The following is a 14,995-nucleotide window of genomic DNA, read 5'->3' as shown; positions in this document are numbered from 1 at the left end:
AGATCATTTTAACTAATATAACATTTAATTAAATATAAGACATGCTTCAGATGATATATGTACATCATATCGTTTTCCCAAGTTCTTGCTAAAAATCGTTTTAACAGATGTGTTTGGTCCTTGCTCAAACCATTTAAAAGATGGTTTCAATCTGTGTGATTAATTTGTGCTTAAAATTCTTGCTAATTGAGTGTTAAATTAATGTGTTTCAGTACGACATTCAGATTGGCTTCTTGCCAATAACATTTCAATGCGGCAATACGTTTCTTGCTATTAACATTAAATAAAGAGTGTTTCTTTGTTATCCTCCACCTCAATTCTGCAGGATACGCACGGCGTTGTACATCTGGGCTATGATGGGCAACTGCTTGGACTCGCGCCGGCAGAGGCACTTGTAGGCGTGGGAAAGCAGCCTGTCCAGGGCGGCGACATCTATTTCGTCGGGCTTGGTGGCCGCAATTTGGATGTTCTGCTCCGTCATTGGCTCCTTCTGCAGAGCGGGGCGAGAAGTGGACGTGGATCAGTACTGCGGATGGTATACGCCGGCAGCACTTACCAGGTTGTCCAGGTAGGCCAGCAACTGGTGCCCTACGGAGGCAATCTTCAGAAACGTCGACTGCGAGCTCTCTGCGTAGAGATTAAGCCGTCGGCCAGCTATCTCGAGCAGCAATCGGCCTAGCTCCTCGTCTTCACTGATGTCGTGGAGCAGCATCTGGGCCTCCGCATCATACCCGAAAGCGTACAGCTCCACCACCTGGAGGAGGGAAAAAATATATTTAATATATTTTTATTCCGTTGTGTTTCCTCTGTTGTGCTCTCTAACAAACTAACGAACGAACTGAACCTTAAATCTGAATGACATCCCCACCTGGCCATAAAATAAATAACATGGCTTCCTAGTTGTGGGTCAAAAGTCGTATGGCGCAGGACAACAAATTGTATCTTTTAAAACGTGCAGGCTTATGCGTACAAAATGATGGGGTTTATTAACGAGTGGTATCTGCGGAATAAGGTAGTGAGCAGGTTTTAAATAAAAATTCTTACATTAAAATAGTTTCTATGCATTAAGAGGAACCTATTGTCTATTGTTTAAGATAACCTTCACCTTTCTATTGCAAAAACTGTAATTTATATTTTTACGGATGACGGATGTATGAATTTATATTGAAATCCTAGTCGGGGATAAATTTGTGGGTTTAGGGTTTTTGAATTTTTTCCCTCTCAGCCTAAAAAACGCCAAAGTACTTTTTAAGTTCTTACTAAAAAAAATTATTTTGGTCAGAAGTTTATAACGCAGTGAAGGAGACGTTTCCGACCCCATAAAGTATATATATTCTTGATCAGGATCAAAAGGGGAGTCGATATAGCCATACCGTTTGCGAGCTCAGCTTAGCAATCTGAAACTTTCACAGTCATCCTAAAACATGTGTAGGCAGATTAAGTTATTATTAATATTTAGTTATCTCGTTTTCAAGATATATTCCCCAAAACTTACTCAAAAATTGTGTATTTCTTAGGAACCTAAAATCGGGAACAATTTTCTACAAAATGGGTCATTCATAAACGACATAGACATCTGGCAACTCCGGCCGGATGCAAATTTTATATAATATAAATAATTTTTATACCCGTTACTCGTAGAGTAAAAGGGTATATTGTATTCGTGCAAAAGTATGTAACAGGTAAAGGGAAGCGTTTCCGACCCTATAAAGTATATATATTCTTGATCAGGGTCACTAGCCAAGTCGATATAGCCATGTCCGTCTGTCCGTCTGTCTGTCCGTCCGTATGAACGCTGAGATCTCGGAAACTATAAAAGCTAGAAGATTGGCATTTTGCATGCAGATTCTAGGAGTTCCTACGCAGCGCAAGTTTGTTTCAAAAAGGTGCCACGCCCCCTTTAACGCCCACAATCGTTTATACACTATTTTAAAAATTTAAATATTTCGGAAAAGTAAAAATGCAGTTTTATTGTGTTTATCAATACCTATCGAAATGTAGAAGAAATTTTTCAAATCGGACCATTTGTTAAAAAGTTATGCGTGGTCAAAGTTTCTATCTCCATCTCCCTCGCACTCCCTTTACCTGAGTATCGAGTATCTGATAGTCGGGGCACCCGACTATAGCGTTCTCTCTTGTTATATTTTATTTTATATATATTTATATATATATACTTTTTTAAATCCAATTGTAACTTTTTTAAATCCAATCGTAACTTGTTTATGTCTACTGATCCAGCCCTTTTATAGAATTATGCATGGTGGACGAAGTAAGTTTCTTAATTGTATACGTGGTTAAATTTATATTAAACTACAAAAAGTGCAAACAAATTAAATTGCTGCTTAGAGTTTGGTCCACTGGGTGACATTGGCCCTAAGAAGCGTAAAGTTCCATCGAACACATATTTTCATTCCCTTGATACCCACTTATTATGGGCCTAACGTCGAGAGCTTTGTTTTTAATGGGTGCCCAGGGAATTGGTCGTCATCAGTGATTGTCTTTCATGTTTCTTATTTTTTAAAGCTATTTCCTCTTTCGAAAACTCAGCTGCGAAATTTAATAATCGCCTCAGTTTCGATGGCGATGAATATAAAAGGGAGTAATCTTTAATCAAGGGCCAGTCGAAATTGAGCTATGATCGAGCTTTGGTTTTTTGGTAGAGTTCCTATTCGAATTCTTGTGAAATTTACGCGGGCAAATTTGCAATATTCCCGGTTGATCACGTATCAAAAGGAAATCCGCTTTTTATATAATCTATTCACTATTTCTTGAGTTTCAAAACGCGAGTGAATTACTTAACCCAAGCTTAAAACAGGACTGCCACCACGATCAATAAAATCATACCACGCTTTATAACTCAACCAGTTAACTTTCCGTTTCTGTTTCTATTTGTTTAGGCGATGTGCTATCGATGATATGCATTCCCCTAACGATCGCAGTGTATCTTTACATACCGACGTTTCGAAATGTGACCGGAAAGTGCATTATCAGCAACCAATTGTGCCTTTTCATCTTTTATATCAATTTCGATTTCGTTATTGAATATTTGAACAATTTTTGGAAATACATGAGCGTTATTTTTGGTATATTATAGATTCTTAAAACTTTTGATGATATACGATGTTAATATTTATTTATCCTCCTCAGTATCTGATAGTCGGGGCACCCGACTATAGCGTTCTCTCTTGTTATATTTTATTTTATATATATTTATATATATATACTTTTTTAAATCCAATTGTAACTTTTTTAAATCCAATTGTAACTTGTTTATGTCTACTGATCCAGCCCTTTTATAGAATTATGCATGGTGGACGAAGTAAGTTTCTTAATTGTATACGTGGTTAAATTTATATTAAACTACAAAAAGTGCAAACAAATTAAATTGCTGCTTAGAGTTTGGTCCACTGGGTGACATTGGCCCTAAGAAGCGTAAAGTTCCATCGAACACATATTTTCATTCCCTTGATACCCACTTATTATGGGCCTAACGTCGAGAGCTTTGTTTTTAATGGGTGCCCAGGGAATTGGTCGTCATCAGTGATTGTCTTTCATGTTTCTTATTTTTTAAAGCTATTTCCTCTTTCGAAAACTCAGCTGCGAAATTTAATAATCGCCTCAGTTTCGATGGCGATGAATATAAAAGGGAGTAATCTTTAATCAAGGGCCAGTCGAAATTGAGCTATGATCGAGCTTTGGTTTTTTGGTAGAGTTCCTATTCGAATTCTTGTGAAATTTACGCGGGCAAATTTGCAATATTCCCGGTTGATCACGTATCAAAAGGAAATCCGCTTTTTATATAATCTATTCACTATTTCTTGAGTTTCAAAACGCGAGTGAATTACTTAACCCAAGCTTAAAACAGGACTGCCACCACGATCAATAAAATCATACCACGCTTTATAACTCAACCAGTTAACTTTCCGTTTCTGTTTCTATTTGTTTAGGCGATGTGCTATCGATGATATGCATTCCCCTAACGATCGCAGTGTATCTTTACATACCGACGTTTCGAAATGTGACCGGAAAGTGCATTATCAGCAACCAATTGTGCCTTTTCATCTTTTATATCAATTTCGATTTCGTTATTGAATATTTGAACAATTTTTGGAAATACATGAGCGTTATTTTTGGTATATTATAGATTCTTAAAACTTTTGATGATATACGATGTTAATATTTATTTATCCTCCTCAGTTGCCCTTGAAATGGTCAACTGGTATGCTTACTTTCTCTGGTTATCTGTAATAAGCTATCATTTGTGGAAAGTGTTCAAGGCTCTCGGTCGCTATGAACAGCCTAATGAGTTCCTCATCTACAGCATCTTTGTCTGGGTCACTTCTGCTATTGTTTTCGCCGTGCAATTAATGGCGCACATCTTTTTAAACATCGATAAAGGTGATTTTAAATATAGCTTTGGGAGTAGTCGCTTTTAATGAGCTTCAATCGAAATTTCATAACTTGATATGGCATTCAAATTTGTTTTTTAAATTTGCATTTTAAAGTCTTTAAAGAAAAATAAATATAATTGCATTATTTATTCGAAAGATTACATATAGGAAACAAACAAACTAAACACCTAATACTGTATTTATCCGTCCATTTTCTTTTATTCACAGTTACTGAATCTATATTAATTTTTTTTCCTTTGGTGGTCGGAGTTACCTTTAATGTAATTATGTTCAGCCTCACTGTTGTTAACATAAAGAAAGTAAAAACAGAACTGAATAGTTTTAAGCAACAGGAGGAGTCGACGACGACCTGCCTTAATTTTGACACCCAGACGTAAGATATTTTAACTCTGCAAAGTAGTAACGAATCATGATATCCACTCCGCATTTTATTACAGGTTTCTTCAGTTTATGCGGATCTCTGTCATGATGGGCTTGATTTGGATCCTGCTAATAATTTTTGACATTGTCTATTACTACGGGTTTTCGTCTCCAGTAATGATTGTTGTTGGATATGTACACAATTTGAATGGTGTTATTGTGTTTGTTGTGCTTGTCCTTAAGCGCAACACGCTGAACATGCTGATGGATAGGTAAATCCTCAATAATTAAGACAGACCTTCGATTAATTTTATTGCTGTCATTTCAGCAAAGACAAAGAGATCGGCTGACCCGTGCTCAGAGGAAAATCCCAGTTTAAATATAGCTTTGCTTTCAATGCGACAAATGATAGCGCTACACCAAAATTCGTAAAATACAGAGCTAAACATTTAGAAAAAAGTTGTGTAATTCTTTTTTTATGTGCCCTTTGTGTATTATATTCCCTATTTTCGATCAGGACTGTAGTTCGTGGTGAGATAGTTCTCGCAAAAAGAGCTACTTAACAAAATATATAACTTTTTTCCTTAAAAATTTAATTTTTTTAAATTTTTTAATGACTATCACAGTCATCCTAAAACATGTGTACGCAGATTAAGTTTGAAAAGCGATCGGACGTCTGTATCCTATAGCTCCCATAGGAACAATAGGATATACCTTGCAAAAATTGATGATATTTCACACAGTGTAAAAGCTATTAACATGAATCTTTCCAAATCGTACTTTTTTATGCATACCTTGATCAGGATAAAAGTGCGTGCCGATCGGAATAATTGTTAATGGCTGTGAAAATATCCCTTTTTTTCTATTTGTATATGTCTGCAAGGGTATTAAAACTTCGGCTTGCCGAAGTTAGCTTCCGTCCTCGTTTATAGTTATTGTTTATTTGAACAGATTGATTGATTATTTTTTATGGAGTACAGAAGCCTACATTATTTGTTTCATTAGTTTTTACTCAGATGTATTATCTTACCTGTTTTCGGAGGATGGGAAGTTTGTCGACCTCCCAGCTGTCGGCCAGAGCGCAGATCTTGGCCATATAAAAAACGTGGTCGAGAATGTACAGCTGCTCCAGGTCCTCTCTGATCAGGTCCATAGTGGCGGCCACAAGGCGGCATAGGAAATCAGTGCGCTGCTGTTGCAGGACAAGATCTGGTGCGGGCAGGACATAGGGCAGTTCCTTGTTGATGTCCGCCAGCAGTGCCTTGTTGCCCATAGAGTCAAATAGAGTGGTCAGCGGTTTGGAAACGCGCAACTGGAAGAAGGACACGAAATGGAGCACGCTACACAGTTCCGTCTGCAGGCGAAGCAATTGCGGCATGGCGTGGTGCTGCTGGAGGGCGAGGAATTGCAGTGGGAGGGCTCCCTCACTCAGTGACTGTTCGAAGTGTAGCTCCCGCTTATCGTGCTCCATAGATGTGGAGAAATGCTGAAGGAACTCCAGACTGAGTTCCAGAAACTCCGGCACTTTCCCGGCCGACATATCCAGATCTTGCTGACACATCTTGTCCACCGGCAGACGGCCCACTTTCTGAATCAGCTTGGCCGCCGCCTGGAGAGGAAACTTCAAGGTGGCATTCCAAAGCATGCAGCAAATTCCATGCTTCAGTGCCCAGTCAGGAGTCCGGAATTGGGTCAAACAGAGTAAAGCTGCCTTAAGGTGATCCAGCGATGAGAGCTGCTTGCTCCATTGGACCATGTACTGCCAGGACATAAGACTTAACAGCACACCCGATTCCAAACTGAAAGGAAAGTGAGCTCGGAGCAAAGCCAATCGCTCGAGAATCGGTTCGTGTGCATCTTTGTTTGATTCTTCCACTTCTTTTGCCATTTCCAGGCCCTCTTCTGATTCTGCCTCCTCGTTGGCCTGCTCTTCTTTCAACTCCTCCTTCGGCTTAATTTTACTTTCATCATCCGACTCCTTTTCCGGTGCCGAGATTTCCAAAATTTTACTGGGATGCAGTTGTGCACTGATTAGCCACTTGGCCGTCAGTTCGGTGACGATGCCTTTTCCGCTGCTCACAATGCTCTTGAGACTGCAGTCGGGAGGTTCGTATGACATCACCGGACCAACAGGATTCCTGCAGGTAAGCTGCTTTCTGCAAGGGGAGAGGTAATTAATTAATTGCTAAACGGGAAGGAGATATCTGGACATACCCCAGTATGGCTCCTAACACGGCCACATCTTCCAGCTTGCCAGTGAGTAATCCCCACTGGGCCTCATCGTGCGAGATGCGTTCCCAGCGCTCCTCCTCCTCGTTCTGCGAGGATTCGTCACAAGATCCCTAAAACAATTTTATAATTAACATCTAATCAGATTTAACTTTCAGTACTCACCTCTTTTCTGCTGCGCCACAAATTACTGGCCACCGTTTTGCAAACAATGGCCACCAGCAAGCCAGAAAACTGCTTGCTCTCCAGGAGAAGTTCGCGTACCTCTTGCCACCACGGTGAAATAGCATTGTAGGCATAGTCGTGGATGTGGTCGCCAGCCAAATCGCAAATGGTCTGCACCATTGCAGCAATCCTGGACATGTCATCCACAACTTCATCACTTTAATTAGAGAAAAGGTAAGGCAAGAGTAAAACATGTCGTCTTAGAGATTTTCTTACCAGTTGTTGTATTTAAAAGGCTTTTCCAGCCAAAACCAAGTAACCAACTTTAGCAAATCCATGCTCGGCAGACACGCCTGATGGATCCACTGTTTGAATTGACCAAAGCACAGTCCTTGGGCAAAAAACTGGCTAAAGAGATCGATGCTTACGACGCCAAACTTGTCGGACCTCTCCGGTAGCAGACTGATGCCATCTGGACGCTCGATGTTGAAGATGCTCAGGTAATCGACAAACTCCTCGGTCTTGTGTTCCTCCTGAAGCTTGAAGCTTACCTCGCGGGTGGAGGCGGGTTTTTCCTTCTCGGTGCCATCGTCCAAAAGTAAAACCAACTTGTTAATCGTCACCAGATCTGCATCGGAGAGCTCAAGATGCTCCACGGGTGGTTCGTTGTCTCCCCGCTGATTGGCTAGACTAAGAGCCAAATAGAGATCGGTCAAGCGCTTATAGTTCTCAATTTGATTGACAAATTCCTCGGAATTTGCCGTGTTGGGGAGAGGTTTCTCAATGAAGGCATTAATGATGCACTGAAATACCCGTGGCTGCAGCTTCTTGTCTTTAAGCAGCATCTCCAGGCACTGTTGGCGGACCTCTAGTGTAAGTAGTTCACTTGCCAGTTCCCCAATCTCGGCAATCATTACATCTTTGGTATCGCCATGATTTAAAGCTCTCAAATGATTTCTAAGACGCCTCAGCATATGGATATCCCGGGATGTCTGCGAACTGGTTTCGCTAAGGGCATAGTGAAAGGGAATGTGCACCTCCTTTAGGCTGCCATCGCTGGGATCCAGGAACAGGCAGTGATTAATGGCAAAAGTCTTTCGTGACTGGCTGCTGCCCCCTGCTGAACCACCACTTCCGCCGACGCCTAGAGCACTGTGATTGTTGTAGACCAATTGCCCGGATTTCGAAACATTAAAGGCGGCCACCTTGGGGCCGTTTTGCAGGGCCCAGATATCCAGGCAGCCCAATCGAGGTGCGTAGATCACCAGAAACAAAGCCTTTCTCTTGTGCGTCTTGATCCCGCGCACAGATCGCTCTTTGACTGGCACGAAGGCGCACTGGGCATCCCGGTAGCCCTTCCACACACGCAGAATAATAGCCTGCTGCGTGTCCACCAGCATCACTCGATCCAGATTATCTGTGACGACAGCTAAGCGTCCACCTGGTGCCACAGCTAAAGTTAGCCCATCTCTCTTTCCGTCGTACAGGCGACAGCGAATCCTCATCGGCGCTTCCTTTGTGGGCACGGGCAGCGGAGATTCTTCGGGCGATGGCAATGGCTCTGGAGCGCGTCGAAAGATCCCTCCCAGCAGGTTTTTGTATGCTATCCCAATCACATCCTTGGCCACCTCCCCTATGGACATCGTTTTGTAACCTTCCTCCGCCTGAAAGAAGCCCAAATAGGGCTCTGCTCCGGCGGCCAGAACCTGTGAGCTCCTCGGCGGCGTGGCATGCACCTTGGCGAAGTATCCAAGGCCGATACTCTGCTGGACAATATAGTCGTATGTGGGAGGCCTTTGGGTGCTGGATATGGCGGCATCGTTGATCACACCCTCGCGCTCCTGTTTGAACTTATACTTTTGGAATGGCACCACATCTGCGGTGGGATACGAACCTCGCTCCAATGCACTTCGCTGCACATTGTGCCGGCAGTTGGTCAGCGTGGGTAGGATGTCCTGGCCCTTGATGAAGCACAGGCAGCGTGGGTAAACAATGTAGAGCAGAGAATCCGCTTCGGAATGTCGCGGGGTGGACTCGAGCTTGACTCCTATGACTGGATCTTCCTGGCAACTGGAAAATATAATCGATTAGTAAGTTGTTAAGTTATTTTCCAGTACTAACCATTGAGAGAAGAGCTTTACGCCTGAGTCCGTGTAGAAAATAACCATGCCCGAGACCAGCCCAACTGCCACGCAGGTCCATTCGATGGCTCCATCGGAACTTCGACTATGGGTCATCGGCAGGCAGGTAAGACTGGTCACAATTTGGTTACGATCCTCCAGTTCGCCACACCAGCTGAGGACATATGTGTTGGCATTCCTGTGGCTGCTCCAGCAGGTGGAGAGGAATGCCAACTTTTCGCCCTGGGCTAGGGCAATCAGTTCTCCCGTGGGCGATATCGCATGGTTTACCGCATTTAACCAGTTGTCATCTGCTTGTAACATACGTATTATGATTACCCGACGCAGGGAATTAAGTCCAAATTAACTCACCGTGTCCGAGTCCAAAGTATTCCTGAACTTTCCTAAAATCACGGATTTCTCCGCAGTGTTTCACTTCGCAAGCCATTGTCTTTTGTTTTCATTGAACAGCTGATTCACTGTATTGTCGGCAGTGCAGCCAGGTTTTCGTTGGAAAACAGCTAGAGCTATGTAGCTAATTTAAATAAGGATCTTTAAAAATATATTTGTTAAGTGTTAATAAAACTACTGACTACCTTGTACATATTTACATTGAAATAAGTATAGCCAAATATTTAGATTTTAACAATTACATTAACAAATAATAATAATTGGCAGCACTGGTGTTATCGCCATTCGCAGTTTGGACTCCAGTGCAACAGGTATCGGCAATCACAACGAACAAGAGCGCACTAATTGAATATTAATTTTTTAAAATTAAATTACAATAATGTATAAAATTATTTTAAATTGCAGTTAATAGGATTATAATCAAGTATGGTAATTTGACATTTTTGAAATATATTCCTAAGCTTAAAAGTTTTTTTATTTGGATTAACTAAGTAAAAATAAAGTATTAGTGTACCAAAGCTTAATTTAATGGCATATACTATGTAATATTTAACATAAATAAAGGTGAGTTTGACAAACTTGAAAAGGTAAAAAAAAAGGAAAATGGCAGTCCTGAAAGAGTATTTGGTACTGACTCGTATTTCCTAACACCAAATAAATATGTTTGTGAATTATGACTTTAAAGAAATAAATAATGAAAAAATTGTGTAGAGTACAGCAGCAGAGAATTATTTTCGATGGGTTCTATATACCTACCAAAGCGATCTTTACCACTCCCTGGATAGATTGAGATGCTTCCACGGAAAAGGGATATGGTTTCATAGGAGACAGTCCTACTATTTATATGGGTACTTACACCTCCTAAATAGTTTCCTGTGATAATTCTGATTAAGCCAGTTTGCTTTTAACGTTAGAGCCCTACAAATTCTTGAATTGGATCCGACCGGCTTTACGACACTTAATTTCGAAAGCCTATACATATTCCACACTATGGAAAATGAAAGCATGGATTTTATTATTTATGTAAACGTTAGCAAATTTTTACCACATAAATTTAAGACTCGCAAATAAAAATGTATTTATTATATTGTGCTGGTTTTTGTTGAAACACAAGGGACCTATGTACAACAATCTAGTACCTTCCCCTGCGCTGATTATACCACCACAAATTTCAGGACTGAAAGTTGGTTTTATTTTATTACATACTCCAATAGTGAGTTTATTGTACTGCAATGTATTGTAACTCGATCTATGATCTACTCTATCGTGGATACCCTAAATTAAGTCGGAGTCGACGCCACTGTCAATAAAGTCCTTGAGCATCAGGCCACAATGATCAGGCAGGAGTCGCGTCCAGTTGTTGATGTGCAGCAGGCAGCTCGGAATGGTGACTTCCATGAGGTCGGAGCGGTGGGCCTCCACGATTCGTCTGGCCACCTGCTTGGGATCGAGCAGGCCCAGGATCGAGGGGAACTTCACCTTAGGGTGCTTGCACAGGCCAGTGTTGGTCATATATGGGAAGATGGTGGTGGTCTTTATCTGCAATGAGGAACAGTGTTTTTAGTATATCTAGGAAGAGATTCAATTTTCTTTACCAGATCCCTGTAAGGTCCCTCTCGTAACTCAGCATGCAATGACTCCATTAGACCCCGAACTGCAAATTTAGTCGCGCAATAGGGAACTAAGTTGGATATCCCCACCAAACCCGCAATCGATGAGAGGCAGATGATATGGCCACGATTCTTCTCCTGCATGTGCGACAGAAAGGCCTGGATGGTCCAGAATTGCGAGAAAACATTCACGTCAAACACCCGCTTGATTTCCTCGTCCGATTGCTGAAGGATCGGGTGGGTGGGCATTATTCCGACATTGTTCACCAGCACCGAAACGTGTCCCACCTCCGTCTTAACCCGATCCGCCAATGCCATAACCTCATCGCGCTTGGAAACATCGCAGCTGGAAGAATGATTCAAACTTGATGGCTTTTTATTTATTAATGGCAGAGCTTATACCTATAGCTGTACACTTCGCCTAGATCGAGGCGTTTGGCCTTCTGCACCGTCTGCAGGTTGTTCTTCTCATCGATGTCCACGCAAACCACAGTGCTGCCCAAGGAAGCGTAGTGAAGAGCCAATTCTCGACCGATTCCGTGTCCAGTTCCGGTTATCTTTACGGAAAGATTTAAAAAAAATTAAAAAATAAACATATATAACATTTTTAAATAAACATAATAAAAAACAATACAAATTTATAAACTTTGATCTGTCCCATTAATATACAAAAACTTTCACTAAATAAATCAGATTACAGTGCTTTAAAAAATTTATTTTTTTAAAAAATTGTTATTTTGAAAAATTAACCCCAAAAAAGTCAGACGAACTTTAAAATAATTCTTTCCGAAGTTTCAATTAAAAGAGTACGCCTGAGGAAGTCTCACTTTTCAACTAACAACACCGTTAAAAAATCTTAAAATTGTAAAATTTTCAAAGCCAAAGAAAGGCACCATATCCTAAACAAAAACAAAAACTTATTTACCAGGATTATCTCCCCGCTGACATCTTTTTGCGGTTTGGGTAAAAAAGCCTGGACCAGGGTGACAAATAACTCCAGAAGGATGCGGACAGAGAGCAAAAAAAATTGCAGGACATCCTGGAGCACATCGAAAATACGTTTTGAAGCGGGGGTCGTGCTGAAATAAAGAACAAATATAGTGCTAATATCGAAGCGAATATCCCACCAATTAGTCGCGTTTACAGCCCACTCCGAGTTGGCAAATATTTGAACAAAGTTGAGGCCCGGCAAACCCCGAAATGATTTAATTTATCTATTTGTATGCGCCCGCTGCATGTGCAATGTTCAAACGGTCAGACAGAAGGCGATCGGTGGACTTTGCCAAGTCCCCATAATATAGTACAACATAAGATAATGGAGACTGCTGAGACTGCCTCGAGTATTGACACTGGGTCTTGGCCTCTTTTCGGGTACTCAAGGGCCTAAGTGAAGTACAGTAAAAGCTCCCTTGGTTGGAAACCTATTCATTTTAAAATGGGCCTTAGATTTTAAATTAACGTTAGTAATGTCTTGTTATCAAACAATTTAAGATAAACTTTAACTTTTTAAAAATAAAGTACATTTTAGTATTTGAATAATAGATAAATTATTAGATTAAATACAAAATATAATATATAAATATTTAATACAGAATTGTTAACTATTTTAGAAGAAGCCCATGTTTTTTTAGTTTAATACATATTTACACCATTCACCAAAAAAAGGAAGTAAGCAAAGTACATGAAGCTGAGCGCCTAAAGGGTATTTTACTGTATCACTGATAATGATGCAAAATTTCATCTTGCTTATATGTACATATAGCGATAAGAATTAGTACTCACTGGATAATTTCTCGCTCTATCATGGCGACAATACGCATTCGGGTATGTGGTTTCTTTGGATTCCGAAATCCGACGCCCTTTGACAGCGAAATCAAGCAGAACCAACTGCGATTCAATGTCTGTAATGAAAAATAATGATTTTGAGTCACGGATAGTTTGACTGTCTCGACGCTCTTCCGTATTTGCGGGTTTCCTTTTCACAACTTTTGGCTTTTGAGCTTGGCGAGGAGTCGGTTTTCTTTATTTTTTATTTTTCCCCGATTTTACAACCGGCTGGCCAAGAGCAAGCGGCGTGGGCGAGTGCGGAGATGGAGCGGCAGTGCAACATTTCCACTTTCGTTTTCGATTTGGTTGCCACTAAATGGAAAATTACGTGCACTCCAATGTGGCACACAGAAAAAGAGACTTACGCACACGAAGATATCGCGTTGCAGGGGCGTTAAAAGGGGGGACTGCGAGTGTTGACTTCCCCTCAATAATGATTGAAATAATAACAATAAATATATAACAATTTCTACATAGAATATTAATTATCTTAACTTAATATTAATTAACTTATCTTAATTTTTATTAGGAACAAACCAATTCAAGCATTTATTTATAAAATGGATTTAGATTTGATTGTGGAAAACAAAATAATAATAATAATAAATATGTATACAAAAACAAGTTATTTACGGTTTTATCAAATAAATTAAATATCTATAACTCAATAGTACTTAACGTAAAATAAAATAAAAAAATAGTGCCTACTGCCACTGCGTCCTAATGAATGGCGCTCGATTACGCGGAGCCAAAAATGAAAAAGTCTCTTATTCTCTTGGTGCAGTTCTCTTCGTTTTGGCCAGTTGCAGCGTTTGACTCTTTTATTTTCTTGGTAAGAGGCAGGCATGGCCTGCTGCAATGGGGAAGCCAAATGTTTGTTGCAACAACCGAAAGCTATAACCATAAAATGCAACGAGGGTGTCTATAATACTTTTCCTGCGTTACAGTTGCCTAATCACTGTTAAATTTCTTAATGCTTACATTTCTTTATTATTGCATACTGAACTAGTTTAAACGTAATTGAAGGTAGTAAGAAAAGGTGTTATGGACAATTTGTTTATTGTAAATTCCTTAAAAGCAAACCAATTTTGTTGCCCTAAAAAATGTTGGTAAAGGAGTGACAAGTTTCTAAACAAAGAAGGTCTATAAATATATACAGAATTTGAGTTCGGTTTTAAACTGCTGACAAGTGCAACATGTTGTTCAAAAGGGAATATGAGTTTAAGTTTTGTATAGCATGATATTTTAATAGCTTAATTATTGGTTTTTGTCAAACACGTTAGTTGGTTAGATTAATGTGTTAATTTTTTGTAACAGTCATGATATTCAAAAGCCATTATTATTAATGAATCCGTTTAGCTATCCTCTGTGTAATCACTTGTTTCCATTTATTTATTAGATTTTTATGTTTACTATGTAATATCCTGAAAATAAAAAACTTGTTTTTCAGTTTATGGGGTCTTTAAATGTTGTCAAATCTATTTGCGGCAATCTCATTTCACTTTCACAAAATACACAATTTACACCGTATTATAAAAGTTTATAGCCTAAAGCCCGCGAATATTTAATGCATGTATTAATTACACAATATTTCCAACGGATCGTTGGGTGTAAATAAGATCCGAGCCCAAGTCGAGACTGGAACGACCGATAAGTCTCGTTGTTCGCCGCCAAATGATTCCAGTTGCTGGCGTTCCCAAGCGACGAAGCCTTCACTTAAGTCAATCCGATTGGAAACACAAAGAGAGGGCTTAAGAGCGTTGGATCGTAAGAGAGCCGGATCGCGATCCTTGGAGGCCATCGCAAAACAGACAAATGATTGTCACTTTGTTTCCCCTTCCAGACAAAAATCATAAAAACC

The 14,995-nt window shown here is 40.2% G+C and overlaps 3 protein-coding genes across 3 annotated transcripts; 1 reads left to right on the top strand and 2 right to left on the bottom strand.

Annotated features, from left to right (window-relative positions):
• Positions 1–3: 3 nt before the first annotated feature.
• LOC108043483 (rab3 GTPase-activating protein regulatory subunit) lies at positions 4–9,764 on the bottom strand. Its single transcript, XM_017122214.1, has 8 exons — positions 9,659–9,764; positions 9,288–9,597; positions 7,443–9,236; positions 7,167–7,383; positions 6,987–7,114; positions 5,803–6,928; positions 557–754; positions 4–490 (listed from the first exon to the last, which is right to left on the bottom strand). Exons 1-8 carry the CDS (start codon positions 9,732–9,734, stop codon positions 314–316), a joined length of 4,026 nt encoding a protein of 1,341 aa, XP_016977703.1. The 5' UTR covers positions 9,735–9,764; the 3' UTR covers positions 4–313.
• LOC108043531 (probable G-protein coupled receptor Mth-like 7) lies at positions 4,676–5,340 on the top strand. The gene is made up of 3 exons (XM_017122279.1): positions 4,676–4,785; positions 4,850–5,044; positions 5,101–5,340. Exons 1-3 carry the CDS (start codon positions 4,679–4,681, stop codon positions 5,120–5,122), a joined length of 324 nt encoding a protein of 107 aa, XP_016977768.1. The 5' UTR covers positions 4,676–4,678; the 3' UTR covers positions 5,123–5,340.
• Positions 9,765–10,866: 1,102 nt separating the features above from the next.
• LOC108043511 (epidermal retinol dehydrogenase 2) lies at positions 10,867–14,798 on the bottom strand. The gene is made up of 6 exons (XM_017122260.1): positions 14,719–14,798; positions 13,090–13,208; positions 12,233–12,386; positions 11,710–11,864; positions 11,293–11,653; positions 10,867–11,236 (listed from the first exon to the last, which is right to left on the bottom strand). Exons 2-6 carry the CDS (start codon positions 13,125–13,127, stop codon positions 10,973–10,975), a joined length of 972 nt encoding a protein of 323 aa, XP_016977749.1. The 5' UTR covers positions 13,128–13,208; positions 14,719–14,798; the 3' UTR covers positions 10,867–10,972.
• Positions 14,799–14,995: the final 197 nt, after the last annotated feature.

This window comes from Drosophila rhopaloa, unplaced genomic scaffold (genome assembly GCF_018152115.1).
Source record: "Drosophila rhopaloa isolate 14029-0021.01 unplaced genomic scaffold, ASM1815211v1 contig_2, whole genome shotgun sequence".
NCBI lineage: Eukaryota > Metazoa > Arthropoda > Insecta > Diptera > Drosophilidae > Drosophila > Drosophila rhopaloa.
The sequence above is the reverse complement of the archived record's forward strand: the minus strand, read 5'-3'. Positions and strand labels throughout refer to the sequence as shown.

Bases quoted from the DNA above. Each gene is read 5' to 3' on its own strand.
- LOC108043531 (XM_017122279.1), top strand. From the start codon at position 4,679: ATGTTCAGCCTCACTGTTGTTAACATAAAGAAAGTAAAAACAGAACTG. The intron at 4,786-4,849 runs GTAAGATATTTT...ATTTTATTACAG, and splicing joins CTTAATTTTGACACCCAGAC to GTTTCTTCAGTTTATGCGGA. The intron at 5,045-5,100 runs GTAAATCCTCAA...CTGTCATTTCAG, and splicing joins CTGAACATGCTGATGGATAG to CAAAGACAAAGAGATCGGCT.
- LOC108043483 (XM_017122214.1), bottom strand. From the start codon at position 9,734: ATGGCTTGCGAAGTGAAACACTGCGGAGAAATCCGTGATTTTAGGAAA. The intron at 9,237-9,287 runs GTTAGTACTGGA...TATATTTTCCAG, and splicing joins GTAAAGCTCTTCTCTCAATG to TTGCCAGGAAGATCCAGTCA. The intron at 7,384-7,442 runs GTAAGAAAATCT...CTCTAATTAAAG, and splicing joins CCTTTTAAATACAACAACTG to TGATGAAGTTGTGGATGACA.
- LOC108043511 (XM_017122260.1), bottom strand. From the start codon at position 13,127: ATGCGTATTGTCGCCATGATAGAGCGAGAAATTATCCA. The intron at 12,387-13,089 runs GTGAGTACTAAT...TCTTTATTTCAG, and splicing joins ATAGAGCGAGAAATTATCCA to CACGACCCCCGCTTCAAAAC. The intron at 11,654-11,709 runs GTATAAGCTCTG...TCATTCTTCCAG, and splicing joins GGCGAAGTGTACAGCTATAG to CTGCGATGTTTCCAAGCGCG.